The sequence below is a fragment of the Eriocheir sinensis genome, chromosome 21, assembly GCF_024679095.1.
Source record: "Eriocheir sinensis breed Jianghai 21 chromosome 21, ASM2467909v1, whole genome shotgun sequence".
Lineage (NCBI taxonomy): Eukaryota > Metazoa > Arthropoda > Malacostraca > Decapoda > Varunidae > Eriocheir > Eriocheir sinensis.
Genome location: NC_066529.1, coordinates 15095233 through 15114880, shown reverse-complemented (window position 1 = coordinate 15114880; position 19648 = coordinate 15095233). Strand labels below are relative to the sequence as shown.

Sequence of the window (19648 nt, the reverse complement as noted above, 5' to 3'; positions counted from 1 at the left end):
GAATTCATTACCAAAGTCTATCATACTACCTATGTCTCTGATGCCCTGTTCCCTCATGGGAACTTCCCACCCAGAAAAAGTCTCCATCTCTCCCTGTTCTGGCACTTCTTCTCAGGACACTCAATCCTGCTACTGCTAACTCTCTCACTCCAATACTAGCTCACCCTATTGATCCACTTCACAGGTGGTCTTTGCCTGACACCCCTTCCCTCAATCCTTCCCTCATATACACTCTTCGCAAATTCATTCTCATTTATTCTCATTACGTGTCCATACTATCTCAGCGTACCACACTTCACCCATTTGACCACTCCACAATCCACTCCCTTCACTGTCATACTCATACCAAACCTCTCAGACATGCTTTCAGTACTTTCTCCATCCCATCCTAAAACACCACCTTCCATACTTCCATGCTCAGATAAAACTGTCCCCAAATATTTAAACTCAGTCACCTCCTCCATTTTCTCTTACCCCAGCCTTATCCTACACTTCGCTGTGTTCTCTGCTCTAACTCTGTACAGCTTTGAAAAATCAATGGTCTGCTCCCTTGGTCTCTCAAATACCTGAATTTTACTCTTTCCAGCATTCACTTTTAGCTTTCTCCTCTTACACACCCTGTCAAACTCATCCACTATCTTCTGAGGCATCCCCTCATTCTCTGCCAACAAGACTATCATCTGCAAACAGGCCTGCCACCAATGACTCCTCTGTACTTCTCACTTTCAGCCTTGAACCTTGCTCCCCCACTCTGGCTTTCATTTCTCTCATACAACCATCCATGTACACATTAAAAAGCCATGGTGACATCACACACCCCTGTCTTACACCCACATCAACACCAAAACTCTCACTCAACTCACCATTCATGTGCACAGAGGTACTATGCTCACATCCTTATAGAAGGATCTGATCCCTTCAAGCAAATGCCCCCCACATCGTTATTCTTAGAGCATCCTACCTATAAACCCTTCCTGTCGACCTTCTAATATGCCTTCTCTAGGTAATAGCAACACTTGTGGTGGCTATGAGCAGCTATCACCACTCACATCACTGACATCGCCATTCAGCACGTTACGCAAATGTGCAACATAATCTATAAAATGAGTTTCAAAAGTGTTACACTTTGCTAAACTACTTATTACTTCTTTTCTCATTATTTCCATATCATGTATGATTTTTCAAAATCAAAGAATATTTGAAAATGGACCGAAACCAGGTCGTCTCAAAATGACAGGCACTCCATGGGTTAAAAGTCATGTGTATCAGGGGCCAACAGCATAATTATGCATTTGACTTCAAAAAGGTATGATGTTATCGGTAGTTAATGTCCTAAACGATGAAGGTCCTCTAAGTTATTGTTGTGCTAGTTGTTCCAATAAGTTTTCAACATGTGATACAATTATTATTGGCACTTACTTTTGTAACTGTTGGCAGTCTTTGTGAAATTCATCAGCAATTAGAGTTTTGGAGCCTTTTCCCATCAATCTCTTGGACTGTATCTCTGCAGTGAATGGATCTGAAATAAATCCTGAATTATCCCTTGAATATCAACTCGCTTTTTATGACAAAGAAAAAAAAGTAAAATTCATTCATATAATGATGAGTCCTTCATTTGCCTCATCAATAATAAATATGTAGAACATAAATATGTATGTAAAACACAAGAAAGTAAGATTGATTAATCAGCAAAATTAATCCTCTTCTAAAAAGAAAGTGTTCCTTTCCTCTAGTGCTATTCTTAAACAATATAGGTGTGTGATCATACTAATAAATCCCCAACATTACTAGTATGTATATTTTCACTTACTTATGATAATCAATGCCCCTTACCCAGTACTACCCCATCCCTAGCTTATGCTGAGGTGGGGTAACCCTTCACTGACCTATGGCTGAGCGCTGGGGTATAGGAGGAATGATGAGGCCATGTGAGGATTGGCCAGTGCTCACACAGTGATCCAGGTACTCAAAATCCTCAAACTCCCTCTCCAGCATGTGCAATGTAAGGCCATTCTATGGGTAAGTAAAGACCATAATGATTATGGATATATATGCATAGTACTTACATAAAAGTCCTCTTTCAGCCAGAGGAAATATGTATACAGGTACACAGATATTACATTTTCATTACAATTATCAATATCATTATTAGTGATTCAATTTCCAGCAGAGCCAGTGTGTTGAGTTAAAAAAATAAGAGGGCCATGTAACCATTAAATAGTTTAGAGAACAGTTCTCAACTTCCTGTATTTTTATGATTAGTGCAGCTTTTTCAGCCACCTCAAATAACCTACATTCAAACACAAAGACATATTTTCTACATCCAGGTTTCAGGTACAGCATTCATTGAGAAAATATACCTTGGCAACATACCTGTGAAACTTGTAGTGTAAACTTGACTGAATCGCCATCTTTGTTAACATTATCAGTGAGGCGAACTTTGAACTTCGGTATAAATGGTGCTTCGGGTTCAGGCGAGGAGGCCCCTGAGGATGCACCTGACACAGAGTCTTCGTCCTGCATCGTTAGCCTGCAAAATACATAGGGCTTTGAATTAGTTACCGACTCCTGATTATTTGTCTCCATTTACTGAATTTGTTTTCATTTTCCTCACACACACACACACACGCTGAACTGAACCACTAAATTATAGACCAGTCTCTTTGACAAGTGTAATGTGCAAGATTTGTGAAAGTATGAAAAAACAATGGGTTGAACATTTAGAAAAGGAAAACATTATAAATGAAGGTCAGTTTGGATTTAGAAAAGGGAAATCGTGTATCACTAACTTACTATGTTCCTACTCAAGACCAATAGACGGGGTGCAAGAGAGAGAAGGGTGAGCTGATTGTGTATACATGTATCTCAAATTGAAAAAAGCTTTTGACAAGGTTCCGCACAAAAGGTTAATCTGGAAACTACAGCAGTGGGGAGGAATGGGCGGAAAGGTTATCGAGTGGATGAAGAATTACTGAACGGGAAGAGAAATGAGGACAATGATTAGAGAGGAGAAATCAAATTGGAGGAGAGTAGAGAGTGGAGTTCCCTAAGACTCAGTTATGGCACCAGTAATGTTCATTATACGTATATATAAATGATATGCCAAAGGGTATAAAAAGTTTTATGAGTCTTTTTGCAGATGATGCAAAGTTAATAAGAAATGTGAGGATGGAGGATTGTGAGGAGCTGCAAAAAGATCTGGACACAGTGTGTGGATGGAGCCAGTTATGGGAGATGAAATTTAATGCAAACAAGTGTCATGTTATGGAAATGGGGAAAAGTAAAAACACACCAAGGAAAAGATACAGGATGGGAGAAGAAAACTTAAAGGTGGTACATGAAGAAAAGATTTGGGAGTTATGATGTAAGACACACTATCCCCAGAAAAGCAAATAAACATGCTGTTTGGAGAAACCTACAGGATGATGCAAAATATAAGCGTATTATTCCATTTTATGGTCAAAGAAATGATGAAGAAAATAATACCAACAATAATAAGACTAAAGCTTGAATATGCTGCAGTTGTGTGGTCGCCCCACAAAAAGAAGGATATCAGAAAGCTGGAAAGGGTACAGAGAATTGCAACTAAAATGGTCCCAGAACTCTCGAATATGACGTATGAAGACAGATTGAAGGAGATGGAGTTGATGACACTGGAACAAAGAAGGGAGAGAGGAGATCTGATCACGCTGTATAAGTTGGTAAATAAGTTTGATGAGGTGGATAGAGATGATCTCTTTTTAACTGTGAGAATGCAGGGGGTGAGAGGACATAGGGAGAAACTAAATAAAGGAAGCTGTTTGAGTTACTTAAAAAAGTATAGTTTTCCACATAGAAGTGTTAACACATGGAACAGCTTGCGGGAGGAGGAGGTGGAGGCGAACAGTGTCCAACAAACGAAGGAAAGACTGGATAAATGTAGATATGGAGACGGAATTATTAGAGCTTAGCTCGGGCTGGGTAGACTACAAATAGGTAAATACACACACAAACACACACACACACACACATAAACACACACACACATGCACTCATGCATGCATGCACAGGCACATATATATTTCAGCCTTATGACTGCCAACCAATAAATAAACCATTTATCATTATTATCATGCACTCATGCATGCATGCACATGCATCCCCCACACACATACACACACTTTCTATATTACATAAGGTACAAAGAGCAGAGCAGCCAAAAGATAGGTGCCAAGCTTGAGAGATTTCAGCTAGCTATGAAGAAAGACTATGAAAAATCTGACATATGTTTCAAAAAGGTAATGCAAATCTGAGAGGGTTGATGGTTCCTTGTATCCAATTTCTAAGGAAAAATTGGAGGTGGGGCACTAACGTTAACTTGAGGGCCAAAATTCGTAAGCAGTGAGTGAGTGAGTAGCCATGGTCCTGAGTGGATATGTGTTGCATCTAGCTCCACATAGAAAGTGTCGACATGACTGTCAGGGCCAAGGGACTTGGGAATTTGTGTTATATTTGTGTGGAATTCTCAGGCAAGAATGGATTGGATGCTGTTTGTGTTCTAGGTGGTGTCATGTGAAGTGTGCTAATTTGTCTGGGATCAGGCAGGATAATATACCTAAAATAAATTGGATATGTACCCCATGCCTCCATAAAGCGTCTCTGGCTATCAGCATTGTGGAAAAATTGGGTGAATCCAAGCAAGAATTATCTATAGAAATATTTGTGGTTAAAGATAAGGTTGAATCAAGGGCTGAGAAGGCGCAGGAGGAGCTGGGATCAGTTCTTCACGCGCTTCGTGCTGAGCATGTTGAATCCAGTTGGGCTGAGGTGGTGAAGAAAGGCAGAAAAGTGAAGAAGAATCTCCTAATTGTGAAAGCTTCTACCCAGGAAAAGAAGGCAACAGATATAAAGGATGAAGTCTCCCAGGCATTGAATGGCATTCAAATAATTGATTAAGAATCACAAATGGAGGTAATGTTGTCATAAACTTTGATAATGAGAACACAAGGGATGAGGCTGCTCTAAAATTGGAGTCTGTTGAGCAAATTTGTACCAAAAGTGTTCTAAAGATGAAACCAAAGATGCAATGTGCATAAAGAGGAGACCAAGGAAAATATAAAGGAGACCATCTTAGACTGTAATGAGTTCTTACACACGATTCAGAGTGCTGAAAATAAAATTGAGCTGATTTTTAGAAGGCCTGCAGCTGGCGGCACAATGCACTATATTTTGAGGTGCGACCCAACTGTGAGAGTTGATTTACAAGAATCACAACAAGTTAAAATTAGTATGTGGAATATACACAATGAGAGACAGATACCATGCAATTATATGCTATCATTGTCAGAGATACAGCCATCTTGAGGCCAACTGTACTGCTAAGAGCAATGGAGAAGCCCCAAAATGTTATAAATGTGCTGGTGATCATAAATCAAAGGATTTCACCATGGCTGTGAGTCAAATATATAAATTGTTTGAGGTACAAGAAGCCTGAAATCAACCACTCAGCAGATGACAAGTGTTGTGTAGTTCTTCAGATTGAAATTGAGAGAATTCGTAACATAACCGATCATGGCTATTGATTAGTGTTTGCACTCGAAGATATATTGTGTGAGTGAGTGAGTTGGAAATAATCATTGGATATTTAATTGCGATACTATAAAGAAAATATCAGACATGAAAACTGAACCAATGGATATTAGTGATACTATGCAAAGGAAAGATATTGTGTTTAGTACAAACCTAAACACGGCTAAGTGACTAAGATAATGCCAAGTTTATTAATAGGACATCAGTAGACTATTCATGAAAGCAATTAAGACTCACTCACTCATTACAACGTTTGAGAATAAGTGCATCGAGGATTATTACTGAGGCTAACATTTTAATTGTTGACGGGCCTCGCAGAGCGCTGCACTAGCAGTGGAGCGGGGCCTGAAACTTCATCAACGTTAAACAGTAAACGGAAGCAGCAAATGTGGAGATGCATCAGTTCGAGCATGGTTCAGGCCCTGTGTATTATGACCACACACACACACACACACACACACACATACACAAACACACCGCTTCATGGCTCAGGGAATACTACAGTCGCCTGTCACCAGCCAGGCTGATGTTCGAGTCGCACTCAGTGACACCGTAACATACAAAGGGTAATAAAGCATAACTTCATGAAGCATTATATTGGTTTCGACAGAAGATACCGGTCGCCTTTTATAGGGAATGCATGAATTTAACTGTGGGTATAATGATAACTCCCTACACAGTGCTATGTTGGGCAGCCCCGCACGCCGCCCTCCCGCCCCGTGTTGCTGGGTAACGCCTCCCGGCCGCTGCCAGGCTACACCCTCTCTTTAACGGGGCTCTGCTGCACCCACACGTACTGCTTGTGCACAAACTCCTCACGGCACCACAGCTTACTCCCCGGCAGACACTTCCACTGACTTACGATTATAATAGGTCGGCCAGGAGGTCATTACAGTCAAATAACAGGTGCTTGACGCCCCCCACGACTGCCACCTCTGTATAAACAAACTTTGCCGTCAGCTGACTGATTGCGAAGACTTTACGGGCTCACAATACAGTGAGTGACATGACAACTGCCTCCATCGCTATGGTTTTTTTAGCCTCTTCAACTATATATGTTATAAAACTCGGAAACATACCTGCTTCCTGTGTAGAACATAGTGTATCAATGACACCTCTCGGTATGACAGAGACAGATAAGATAGCCAGCTTGTTGTGTGGAGAACAATGGCTAGGCCTCTCAGTGGCCCGTGCTCAACTTGAACGATATCGGCTGTTATCTAATTATTCATATATGTAATCGTACGCACTTAATTCTTAACACATTAAAAGCGCATGCTTATCTGTTCAGTAGTGACATCCTTCAATGTTACAACAATGTCCACCTTTATGAAGTTGTATGGCTTTTCTTATTATGCTGTCCCTACAATGCTGTGTCAGTAGAGGAAATTTCATCTAAAATAAAAAAAAATAAAAAAAAATAAAACTAATCTCATGCATCAGATAATATATATATATATATATATATATATATATATATATATATATATATATATATATATATATATATATATATATATATATATATATATATATATATATATATATATATATATATATATATATATTAATGTGTTTGGGCTTGATGTCATCCCTGAAAATGAGAAATAAAGCCTTCCCGGTACCATGGGAGTGCAAAGGTGGGCTCTTTCCGACACCCTCAGCCCCGTTGTTGGGCCTCCTCCTTGAAAGAATTGGGCATCTCTCTACCAGCCGTCTGGGTGGTTGCGCGGCATGCACCGCATTCCTGCCTTGGGGTATATCCCCCCCCCCCCACATAAAAAAAAAAAAAAAAGGCTATGGTGTTTTCAAATCACTACTCATAGTTACTCTCATGTTTACAATAGTTAGGAACATATAACAAAGTACTCATGATTGCCACTTTATTTTCCCAGGTATAATATTCCAAGAACAACATAAATGCCCTGTCACTTATAGCATCAAGTATAATATAAAGTTTTGTTCTGTACTTTTCAATTCAAGCCATCACCAAAGGTGGGACATAAAAAAAAAATAAAAAATAAAAAAAATAAAAAGAATACTAGGAACTTGGTCCTGTTATCTTAATAAGGACCATGAGCTGGAAAGTCAATCCTTATTTCAGTGAGGATTGAAGGTCCTTTTTGAGCAATACCAGATAGACTGAGAGTTCTTGGTCTTTTTATTTCTTCAAAACAGAAGAAAAATAATTTATAATAATTAACAAAAAGACAGAATGCAACATTCCACTACAGCAGCATTAACATGCACCATCATAGTAAAACTAAATCTTGCTCACCTGACCTCATATGTGTAGGAGGAAATAGTTTGTGTTGGCAGTAATGTGTGATGCTGGGTGCTCATCTTGCAAGCTGCCACATATACTATGTATGTATGTATATATGTATATATATATATATATATATATATATATATATATATATATATATATATATATATATATATATATATATATATATATATATATATATATATATATATATATATATATATATATATATATATATATATATATATATACACACACACACAAGTAATGAGCCCTGAAGACAGGGTAGATCATTAGTCCTGTCATTATAAATAAAAGACCAAGGCTGTTGGTTCTTATGAGGATCAGGTGCCCATCTCTGCTTAATACATACATATACTCTCAAATTGGAAGGCAAATATTAAAGGTAGTGAACACAAAGCCACGTAACATAATTGCATACACCAAAAGATGTATGCTAAACTTTCTATTTCTAAAGACAAGGACTGACTAGGCACCAACAGTTAATAAACTGAGGCAACTATGACATATCGCATATCTCTTATAGTAGTCTAATATCAAGTATTTAGAATGCCCACAAGCAGAATGTGATAATGGGAGTGTCACACACTGCCCTCTCCCAGTCATGCCATTCTTACATACCACAGTCAACATTCCCTCTTTCTCTCTAGGAAATACTAACATCAATGCTGAAATTAAGAATTTAATTTACTTAAAACAAGGGATGTTTTCAATTCATGTTACATACTGGCCTTCATAAAACCTGCCTGCACACACACACACACACATACATGATGAGGGGGATAGAGATGATCTCTTCTTAACTGCAAGAACGCAGGGGCTGAGAGGACATAGGAAGAAACATAATAAAGGAACCTGTTTGAGTGACTTAAAAAAGTATAGTTTTCCACATAGAAGTGCTAACACATGGAACAGCTTACGGGAAGAGGTGGTGGAGGCGAACAGTGTCCAACAAATGAAAGAAAGGCTGGATAAATGTAGATATGGAGACGGGACCATTAGAGCTTAGCTTGGGCCTGGTAGACTACAAATACAAATAGGTAAATGCACATACATGCGTACACTTATCCATTTCCAAAGATACATAGTTTCTTTCTATAATACATTGGTATCCTCAGTAATTTCATCTTAAGGGGGCCGGCCGGGCGAGAAACGAAGAAAATCAGTCAAAAATGAAAAATGGAGAAAAAAATTCCTCAGCTGCGTATGCCCTTTGAGAATCTAATTATGAAGTTTTTCATTAAAATTTGCATTACTTTTTTTCTTATGGGCGTATAATGGACCCCCCCTGCATCAAAGCGATGCATTCGTAGGGATGACAAAAAGTCAAGTTTGCTGGATCATCACGAGTCCAATTTGTTTTCCAAATCACCATCCTTCACCATAATTTTGGATACAACAAAGTAAATTTCTTGCAACATCAACTACTCACTCGAAATTCAAGAAAAAGATACTAAAAAAAAAAAAAAAAAAAAAAAAAAAAAAAAAAAATCCAAGATCATCAAAGAGAACAAGAAAGAGGTGACATATGCTCTACGAGCATTCTGAAACAAACTTGACAACAATAAGTAGCTTGGCAGCTAATACCCTGCCTCAAGTTGAGGGGGGGGACCGAGCCTTATAGACATATTTTATGCCTGGACATCAAAATATATGACTGAACATGAAGATATATCTTTTTATATATCATTACAAATAAATGAAAAGATAAATGTCATGCTATCACTTCGCTATGTGTGAATGTTACGCATTCAAAACTTTACCTGGCCATATCTCAAAATGTAAGTTATGCACATTTGCACTTTAATTTCTCCATCATTTTTCAACCAATTTTGATGAAACCAACACCAAAACCATGCCTAGGCTTGTAAGAATCAAACTAAAGCGAATTTTTTTTCTCGTATATGATGTGACTGAATTATGGTGTATTTGTCTGAATTTTTAGGGGGAAATTATGACCATGAAAGTTTGAAAATTTATATTCCGCAAACTAATGAATATTGATACAATATTTCACTATACATTCATTGGCCTAAACATGGTTCTTGTACTATATTAACTGTTCCCATGTAGAGCAATTATTATAGTAGAAATAGCCTTTTCAAAAACACTTCAAATTTTCAAAAAAAGGTCATTGGTAAAAAATGGAATGGTGATAGATTGCTTTTTGAGGGGCTAAATCTTATGCATAGGGTGTCCTTTATGTCTGGTATATACATCATGACTATAACTCATTGAATAAAGGAAAAAGGGTAAAAAACGGCCGGGCCCCTTAATGTTTACCCATACAAATTCTGACATTTCGAAACTACATTACAATACGTTATTAAAACAATTTGGTAACAAGAATTGTTTTCTTTTATGAGTAAAATATGACAAAAATGTCACCATAGCTACAGCTGCTTTTACAAAAATAGTTCTTATAAGTATACATCACACTTCACAACCCACACATATTCTACTTAAATGTAACTAACACAGATATTTTACTGATGTGACTATTCACTACGTTTTGTTTTACTTTTACGAGCAAAGTAGGATAACGTAAACATCACAAGAGCAAGAGTAATGAGGCCAAGTAGCCTCTTGGGGGTGAACACATCATCCATGGACTGAATGTCTGACAGCATGTCTCCAGCCTGAACACAAAGGAAGTTGTACGGAAGCAAACCTGCAATGAAAGAAAATTTCACTGTAATAAAAGGAAAAGGAAATGTATTGTAAGATATTACAATGAGAAAATTCAAATAGTTTAGTCACTTCTGTTAGGGGAGAAGGAATGAATTACTAAACAATACAGGTAAAATTCAATAATCTGAGGGGTGATCATCTGAAGACAGATAACAAGATCACTATTAAGTCCATATGATCAAGATGTTTACAGTTAAGAAATGTTCACTGTAAACAGACGAATCTCTGAATGCCTGAGAGAAATGGGAAAGAAAAATAGAATATGTACATAATATGCAGTAGGCCTATATGGTTAAGAGCAGGTAGTCTCCTGACAGGCTCAGTTCCTTACAAAGTTGAGAGAATAAAGTACTTCATGAGTCAAAACATATGATGATAGCAATCCCCAAATATTTGAGACATTTAAGTAACTCTAGGTCACACCACAACAATGCCCTCACCAATGAGCACGGAGAGGAAGAACATCGGCAATGGTACATCAACATAAGGAGCAGTCACGTTGAGAAACCAGTTGGGTGTCATGGGGAACACACGCAGACTCACCAGGAAGAGGAATAACTGGTGCTCATTCTCATGCACCTGCAACCAGTGGAATAAATATACATGACCAGCAAAGTTTTACAAAAAGCTAAAAGTAGGGGACAGAATGTTAGTGTAGCCCCTAGGTCACATGCAGTCTGAGAGCACATTTCTCTAGCTTGCCAAAAACATGATATTTACAGTAAATGCTTTTTTGCCTGCAGCTCAGCTATAATGTAAAATAATATATATTTTTTGGTACTCATGGAACAAATTTGATACTGAGCTTTCATGATTAAATTTGGTACATGTAAATTAAATTTGGCACATAACTGGTAAAGAGGGAGCAGCTTACTCTCCATGGGGTTTGAGTAGGCAAAGTGAGCGGCACAGCTGAGTCAATTTTGGAGATGTTTTCTGAGAAGTAACTTTTACATCAACTAATCACTATATCTGGTATTTGCAAAATCCTTCTTTTTTATTATCAATACACTTTCAATGAACTCAGTATATCTCCAAATGAGAAAAATAGAGAGAAAACAAGTGTTTGAGGCTCCTGTCTTATTAGTTTGAAACTGAAACATTATACAAATACTTAAGTATAAGATTTTTAGTTACCTTTTCTTGAAGCCATTTGATTTTGGTTGTGAACTTGTGCTTCACTATATTTGCCCCTACAAGACGTGAGAGCAGGAAGCAGTTAGATGCCCCGATGCCAGTGAGCACACAACACAGAGGAAAACCCAATGGCCAACACCCAAACAGAGCTCCACCTAATAGATTCTGAAATGTAACATTTTTTTCCCTTTTAATTATGATTTACCTTATTCTACATGAAGCTATAATCCATGCTCAGGTCACAATGGCACTTTAAGAATTAATGATAGAGGAGAGGGGGAATGCTACTGTTGTAATAAGGGAGTATATGAACATGAAGAACTAGATATTTCTGCCAAGGATTTCTCAGGGAATAATGTGTTACAGCAATAGACAGATCAATATAAACTTGCATACATGAAGAATTCTTGCACTAATATTTTTCTAGTTTTATTTTTAACATTCTTTTTCATTTCTTTTTTTACAGTAAAGGAAGCAGTTCAAGGGCAGAAAATTCTGAGGAAAACAACAACAACAACACTAATCACTGCCCCAGTAAAAGTGAGTATAGGAGAGTGGGTAGAAGAGAGGTAAATTTCAGGTGGAGAGATGTCTCAATGCTCTCCTCTTAAAAGAGATCACATCTTAGGCAGGAGGAAATACAGATGAAGGAAGACTATTCCAGAGTTTACTAGTGTAAGGGATGAAAGAATGAAAATGCTGGTTAACTCATTTCATAAGAAGTATGGTTGTTTTTAACCTACCCAATACTTTTTAAATTACTCTTCAAAAGTTCGTTATTCCTCATTTTCAGGCTTTCTCGTTTACTCAGTGCATCTATATTTAGAATAAGTTGTTCATGGAAAGTTGAACTATTCCCCTCCATCTTCAAGTTCTCCTCTCCTAATACTAAAGTAAAATCTACTTCCCTTCCCTCATGACAGTGAAGGGATTTACACTTTTGCATTTTCTTTTGTTTCCTTTTTTAACAAATACGAAATATAGACATTCAATAACCTTGTGTTTCATCGACAACATAATTTATCATAAACGATAATATTATACAAGAATATTGCAATGATAATCCTAATACGTACCAGCAGTGCTGAGCCTGGTATGGCAAAGGTCTGCTTGTATATGTATGCCGAGCAGAATAGCAACAGCACATAGTACCAGTGGTCCTGCTTGTATGAGGCTGTCAGACTCACTAGTGCATGTAAATCTTGAAGTGATTTTGGAAAATGGAGATCCTGCAAAAGATGGAATCTTCTTGGAAATTTTCAAGAAATGCTTGCTGTCGGACACATCATTTCTACTTCTAAGTTCTGATTATGTACAAGTCAAAAAATGCAAGCAGAGAAATTATTCCTTCATTTACATTTTCAAGATCCACATTTGTATATTAACAACATGAATGTACAGGTATGCATTTTTTTATTAATTTGAACATGAAATAAAAGCTCATCAAATATATCTTATGAATATATAATACATAAATAATGTGTGGTTTGGTGTAAAATGTGGAGCTGCATACAGGGCTAGTACCAGTCTTGAGGGCTGGCCTACTGATGAAGAGGAGCCACAGTAAGAGTGAAACGCTAGTGAAGGCCACAGGAACAATCAGCAGCCGCAGGTAGTCTTTACGCTGAATTCCTGCCATGATGTTGGCTGAAAGTAAAGATTTTCTTTAACAATCACATACACTAACACAGAAATCAGAAGAGGATGGAGGAGGTGAGTGAATCAAGTTTATGAGGACAGTTCTGTATCAGAATGAGAGCATGGAGGAAAGATGAGTAGGAGACTGTAAAAGGAAGACAGATAAATAATAGGTGTGCTGGAGGCTTGTAAAAAGGAAGTGTGAGAATGAAGGTAAACAAGATTATAACAAACAGTATGATCCTTCTAACTCTATCATATATACATCAGTGGAAGTGAAGTGGAATGCAGCACAAAACTCATGCTTATATACAGTAAAAATGAGCTAGTATAAGAGGTGCTTGTGGTAAGTTAAGATGGGATGAAGTATGAAAATATGTATGACAGTTCTGGCTCGAATGTAACAGCGGAGGAATGGATTGTGTAGTGCATGAATGGATGAAATGTGGTACTCAGAGGTGGTTTGAACATGTGATGAGAATCAATGAGGATGACTTTCTGAAGACAGCCTGAGGGCTATATCCCTGTCTCCCAACGTCTCCCTCCAAGGAAAACTTGGCGTTTCCAAGGTACCTCCAGACCTCCCTTGGACCTTTCCCTTGGGACATAATTAGGGATTATATCATCATTTATGCATAATGAAGTGCTAGTATATTGGTATATTGGTGTATGACACGTGAATTTCAGTCCACCTCGACCTGAATATGAGAAAATATTTAAAGATACAAACACATTTATAAGACTTTAGTGTAGAAGTGAAGAAATAGGGTGATGTTTTCCTGCAGGGTATGACGTTTATTGACAGCATAAAGTATGTTCTATAAAGTGAAACGTATGAGCGAGAATTATGTTATCAGAATAAGAGTTACATTTTGTTTATTCATAAGTGGAAGTAGAAGAACTGTGAAAATATTTGGTATCTCAAGCTATACGCTCTTCACATAGAGGAAGCGGCAACACCGCATGTTCCAACAATGTTGTCAGCTGATCTGTGGACCACCTCCATGTCAATTTGACTGTTTTCTCATCCATATTTCGTACATGGGGTAAGTACTACATTGTTAATCATCTCTTGCGCTGGGCAGGAAGGTTTATATAGGGAAGTAACTCAGATTTCTTGCATACAAAGTACAGAGGATGCTTGTGCTAGTGTGCAGGTACCACAACAAAAGATTCGGCTAATCATGTGTTTACTTATGTGTTAAAGCATTTAAATAGATTAATAAAAACATCACAGAATTTACTATGGTGGCCATGTTAATAGGGAAAAGCATAGATTCCTGCATACAGAAAATGTTAAGGATGCCGATTTTGTTAACTGAAAGCTCTAAATTGCAATGTTACCAGATGAGAATGTTTCATGGAAGGTTTTGATCTGGCAAACCTGCAAGGTAGGGAAACATCACTTGATGGGGATATGGCTGTATGAGGGCAGGACTGAGGTAGAGGGTGTCAAGAGGAAACCATCAATGAAATGGATCCACAGAGTGGACAAGTATTGGGGAGAAAAGAATAGCAAGTAAGGGATTGAATTTGCTGAAAGAGCAGGAAAAACAGGTTATGTTGGAGATGCTTTTGCAGAGGCCACCCCTTTGAGAAAAAACCCTGAGAGGATAGGGAACCAGATATACAGAAGCCCCCCACTGTTCACGGCCTCACTGTTCACGTATTCGCTTATACCCGGGTAGGGTATTTGCGACACCCCCATCTGAATGTGGATGAAAACTCGCGTATACACGGTCTGTAGCGCCCAGCTCAAACTTTGCATAATGTAAAAAAAAAAAAAAAAAAAAAAAAACGTCCCTGGGGCTGGAGCTTGGGTTGGATGTACGGGACTGTCTCTTTCAAAAGGAAAATTACTTATTTTTGCTTTCTAAACATCAAAATTTTATTTAATTGTCATATTCATGCATGGAAGGCCGCAGTGCTATTCACACTATGTATTTCCCCGTGGGTCTGACGTTTGGCTGACAGGATCATGGTGGTTAAGAACCATAGTTATCCTACGTGCACTGTAGTGAAAACTCATTAATCTGGGACACAGAAAACATAATTAACAAAACTGGAATAACTTTACATCTCTTTCCCTCCCAAACGGAACTTTACAGTGTTAAAGTAAGCGAAATAATCCTTAAGTATGATACAAATAGATGCTTTTTGAGTCTTTCAAGCTTGGCAATGCTGTCCCCGCACTAATAACAATATTCAGTTAATGTTATTGTTAAAACCGTTAATTAGGGATGTTTTATGCAATAGTTATAGGTCAGGAAACAGAATATACTATGTGCCAAGTATGATGATCTGACAACACTGGTGTACCCGGAGCAAAACAAACAAGATGGCAGCCGCGGCGAGGACGGTGAGGTCACAAACCTTTACACACTCACTCTCGCTTACTGGGCGGGTCAGGGTATTAAATAACACAACCAACCATCACATCATACAATTAAGAACACCAGGAGAGTGGCAATAGTAGCTTAAACACAAGATATATAGGGAAAAACAGAGCCTACATTACCCCTTGCCTGGACGTGAGTGTTGAATTATTACAGTCCATATTTAATTTATGATTTATGTGTATGTAAAACTATATAACAATGCGTAGAAATGCCTTAGAAATCAATATTTTTATTCGATCGAGATGGCAGAACGAAACCCTATTTTCCCTATTTGATTAGAATCCCATCAATCGCGGATTCGCAGATCACGGGAATCTCGCGGAACCAAATCCCCAAGAACGGCAGGGGGCTTCTGTATAGAGAAATAGATAGATTTCTGATGTAAAAGGGGAAGAAGATTGTTAGTTTTAAGTCTTAGTGTATTAACCAAATCTTAACTAAAATTACTAACCTCTAGTTATTTTGCTGGGTTAGGTTTTGGCAGAACTTGGTTACTGTTATTGGTGGGTCTTGATCACAGCATTTGCTGGAGCTTGGTAACTTTACTTGGTGATGCTGTTACTCTGGAAAGTCAAAGACAGACTAACAGTTACCAAAAATTATATATCTAGAAAGGAAAATGTTAAGATACCTACTAGGATAGATTTGAAAGTTATCCCAACAAATTTTTTTTCTAAATGAATTTAATTTTGAGGTAAATATGCTTAGCCAGAATATGGAGCAATCTGCACACCCTGCACAGTAAATCTGATGTCTTCACAAGGGGCAATTAGCGGCAATATTGCTGCCGATTAAACTTTTCAACAAGACAGGACCAGTGTGTTGGTGCTTCGTTACTGGCCGAAGGCAACACAGTTTATATGCAACAAGAATCCCCAGCCTATGTGTCACCTACTTGCATGTCACCAATCAAAAAGTAATACAGATGTAAAGGTCTTACAGTGTGTTGAAAATAGCTAGTTAGGATTGGTGATTCCCTTCCTTGATATATTCAGTGCACCAAATATACTTTATAAAAGATTGGCATATATCAGTAACAACTTGAGTTGGGCACATCATGTGATAGGCAATGGATAAACTGTAGAGGTAAATATAGTTACCAGTAACACAAAAACTGCCTGCTTCATGCATCAGCATTGAAGGGCCCCCAACATTAGAAAGTAAGGATAAAGTAAAGTCGGGGGCGTACTTTACAGCTGCACGTGGCCTCGGTGCTCATCTTCATCTCATTGGTCATTGAGTCTGTGGTGAGAAGAACCCATTACCCTGGGACACAGGGCAGGTGTGACATTGGATTACCCCAGTTTAGCTTCCCCATGTAAATATTTATCGACCAGTCTGTGTTGTGCCAAAATCAGTGAAGCATCCAAATATTCCCAGGTTGGAAGATCTTTATGTGATTTTGTCTTGTTTGGGTACGTACATTCATAATATTAGTTGGTGTTGTCAGAAAGTGTTTCTCTGCTGTCTGGGTCAGGTGGTGGAGTTAAAAATAACCTAATAAACAGTAGTAGACTGAAAAATAGCATGTTAACATGAGACTTCTTTCTAGAACTACCACATTTATTTATTTTAATCTTCATGCATCAACTTACACTGGCAGAAAGTATTTCTCAACAAGCCCAGGGTCAACCTGGAACTGGGTTTCAGAGCATTTGAGAAGAGTGCCCGGCGGCTCTATAATGTTAAGAACAGTGACAGACTGGCAATCTTCAAGAAAGCGCTGAAGACTCACTTATTCACTAAATCCTACGACTTCACAAACATGAGGATTGAGGACAACTTTAGGTGCTAATATTACTGTTATAATGTTAGCGGCCCTGTGGAGCGCTGCTACGGTGGCGGACCGGGGCCTGAAACCTCATCAACGGTACGGTACGGTACGGTGTCTGTGTGATGTAGTGGAACTGAAAATGACCCAATAAACAGTAATAGCAGTACTGCAGTACAGTACTTCGCAGAAGTGGGACGATTTCGGACGGGGAAAATTTCGGTACAACACCCGAGGGGGAGTATGAACAGCTGGGTGCCAGGCTGAGATTTGCCAGGAGGTGCGGATTCCAGAGCTATACAGTACGCTAATCACTCCACCACGCAGCGCGTTCCCGTTCCTTTATTCTATATTATAACCTGCTGGGTAACCATTACTATCTTTTTATGTTACATGGGGTTTACCTGTTGCTAGAAACCGCCGAGTCAACCGTTCAGTGATTGTCGCAGCCTCCCTCATGTATCTGTCTTATCTGTGCCGGGCGACTCCAGCATCAGCCTGTTGAGGCGATTCCACGGCCTTGCGATTCCTGCTGAGGTTTAACTTGGCCAAAAGCTTACACTATACACCACTATCGTTTCCATTGCCAGCCTGGGGCGCGTGTCTGCCGCCTCTTTTTCTCGTTCGAGCAGCAGCGGCCGCGGCATCATCTCCGGCCACCTGTTTTGTTTACCAGTGAGTCCACTGTTACCACTGCCGCGGCCACGGTCACCTTATGTAGCCCCGAGCCCCAAATTCCACTTTTTCACATCATCCACGCGACCTCTGCATGTCGCGAAACACGAAGAGAAATTAATGCAGACTCTGAAAGGGTCTGTCTCACCTGTCTCGCCGGGGATTAAACTCGCGCGCGACCGTTTAGATGGGAATTAAGCCATTCCTCTTCAGTTTAGGTTATCCTACTAGCCGAGTGGGTTTTGGGCATGGAGGCATGGTTTTGGGGGCTTTCCACTGATCTCTAATAACTGGATTGGTAGACTCCGTGCAAATCTTACCCATTAAAAAATTCTCCATATTCTATTTCTAATATTTTAAACAAAAAACGAATCAATTTGATGAGTAACTAAAGCAGGTTCAACTTGTTAATTAACTGACTTATATGTATATATATATATATATATATATATATATATATATATATATATATATATATATATAAATATATATATATATATATATATATATATATATATATATAGATATATATATATATATATAAATACATGTAGTGACGTACATTGTTATTTGCTTTTCTTGTAAACTGTAATATTTGTTGACTGCATTATATTCGTCATTTACACAAAAACTTCAACGTGGCCAACACGAATGATTAGGTTCAAGCATCTGTATGTAGGTGATTGGTACCGTATAGCCTATTACTGAAGTTCTATGCATAGTCTACATCACCCTTTTTTTCCAAATAAGTATGAAGAACAAATTATGAAATTATTATGGTCTTTTTAATGCTGAGCCTAATACATTCATACAATCACCCTGGGTGGCAGTTACCAGACAGAGTAAAAACTACAATTCACCCTTATATGAGAACTGCAGCTGATCGAGACTGTGTTGAATGAAAGAATCCCGTACAGTGCTGGCCACGATGAAGTTTTTTGTGTAAATGACGAATATAATGGTCAACATAAATATTACAGTTTACAAGAAAAGCAAAAAACAATGTACGTCACTACGTGTATTATATATGTAGTTAGTTAATTAGTTATACCTGCTTTAGATACTGTTACGCCACCCCCCCACACACACCATCCACGGGCAGGCAGGCGGCGTGATCCCCAGAACAACCACACGGGCACCAGTCACTCACAGCGGCCCACACCGAACACCAAGGGGAGGAGGGAACGAGGCAGGGCACAAAGGATACACGTTCAACACTAAGTTCTAGTTTAATGACAGGTTCCTCACACAGTACAGCAACTTTCAAGGGCACATAACAGTTAATCAGGCACAGTACAAGGGCACGGCAGACACGCACACCGGATGCACACAGCTCGCGAGTGGAGCACACAGCTGAACACTCTCTAAGCCCAGACACGCCACCCATACATACAGCACATTCGTAACACTATCCCCTCCTTCAAAGGCAGTCGACCCGGCTGCCCCAACATTCAACAAACAAAACACATGAAATAAATC

At 38.7% G+C, this 19648-nt stretch overlaps 2 protein-coding genes across 8 annotated transcripts in view; both read right to left on the bottom strand.

The window, feature by feature from the left end:
* LOC127001734 (sorting nexin-32-like) overlaps positions 1-6742 on the bottom strand; it is a 58090-nt gene extending 51348 nt beyond the window's left edge. The window contains exons 1-4 of one of the 3 annotated variants that reach the window (XM_050866848.1): positions 6648-6742; positions 2374-2530; positions 1887-2013; positions 1420-1519 (exon numbers count right to left, since the gene is read on the bottom strand). In XM_050866848.1, coding sequence (XP_050722805.1) covers positions 1420-1519; positions 1887-2013; positions 2374-2530; positions 6648-6667 — 404 coding nt within the window. In that variant the 5' untranslated portion in view covers positions 6668-6742. Of the gene's footprint in view, positions 1-1419; positions 1520-1886; positions 2014-2373; positions 2531-6430; positions 6569-6647 lie in introns of those variants that run through there. The other 2 variants (XM_050866847.1, XM_050866849.1) reach the window with 2 other exon arrangements.
* A 3079-nt stretch (positions 6743-9821) lies between these two features.
* Positions 9822-18209, bottom strand: LOC127001733 (transmembrane protein 41A-like). Of its 5 annotated transcripts, none has more exons than XM_050866841.1 (8): positions 17899-18209; positions 16824-16965; positions 16175-16286; positions 13200-13333; positions 12763-12915; positions 11687-11851; positions 10990-11128; positions 9822-10529 (listed from the first exon to the last, which is right to left on the bottom strand). In XM_050866841.1, exons 4-8 carry the CDS (start codon positions 13323-13325, stop codon positions 10357-10359), a joined length of 756 nt encoding a protein of 251 aa, XP_050722798.1. In that variant the 5' UTR covers positions 13326-13333; positions 16175-16286; positions 16824-16965; positions 17899-18209; the 3' UTR covers positions 9822-10356. The 5 variants fall into 5 exon arrangements, with proteins under 5 accessions (XP_050722798.1, XP_050722803.1, XP_050722800.1 ...); XM_050866846.1 differs by having other exon boundaries at positions 16913-16965; XM_050866843.1 differs by lacking the exon at positions 17899-18209 and adding an exon at positions 17525-17876.
* Between the last annotated feature and the right edge of the window lie 1439 nt (positions 18210-19648).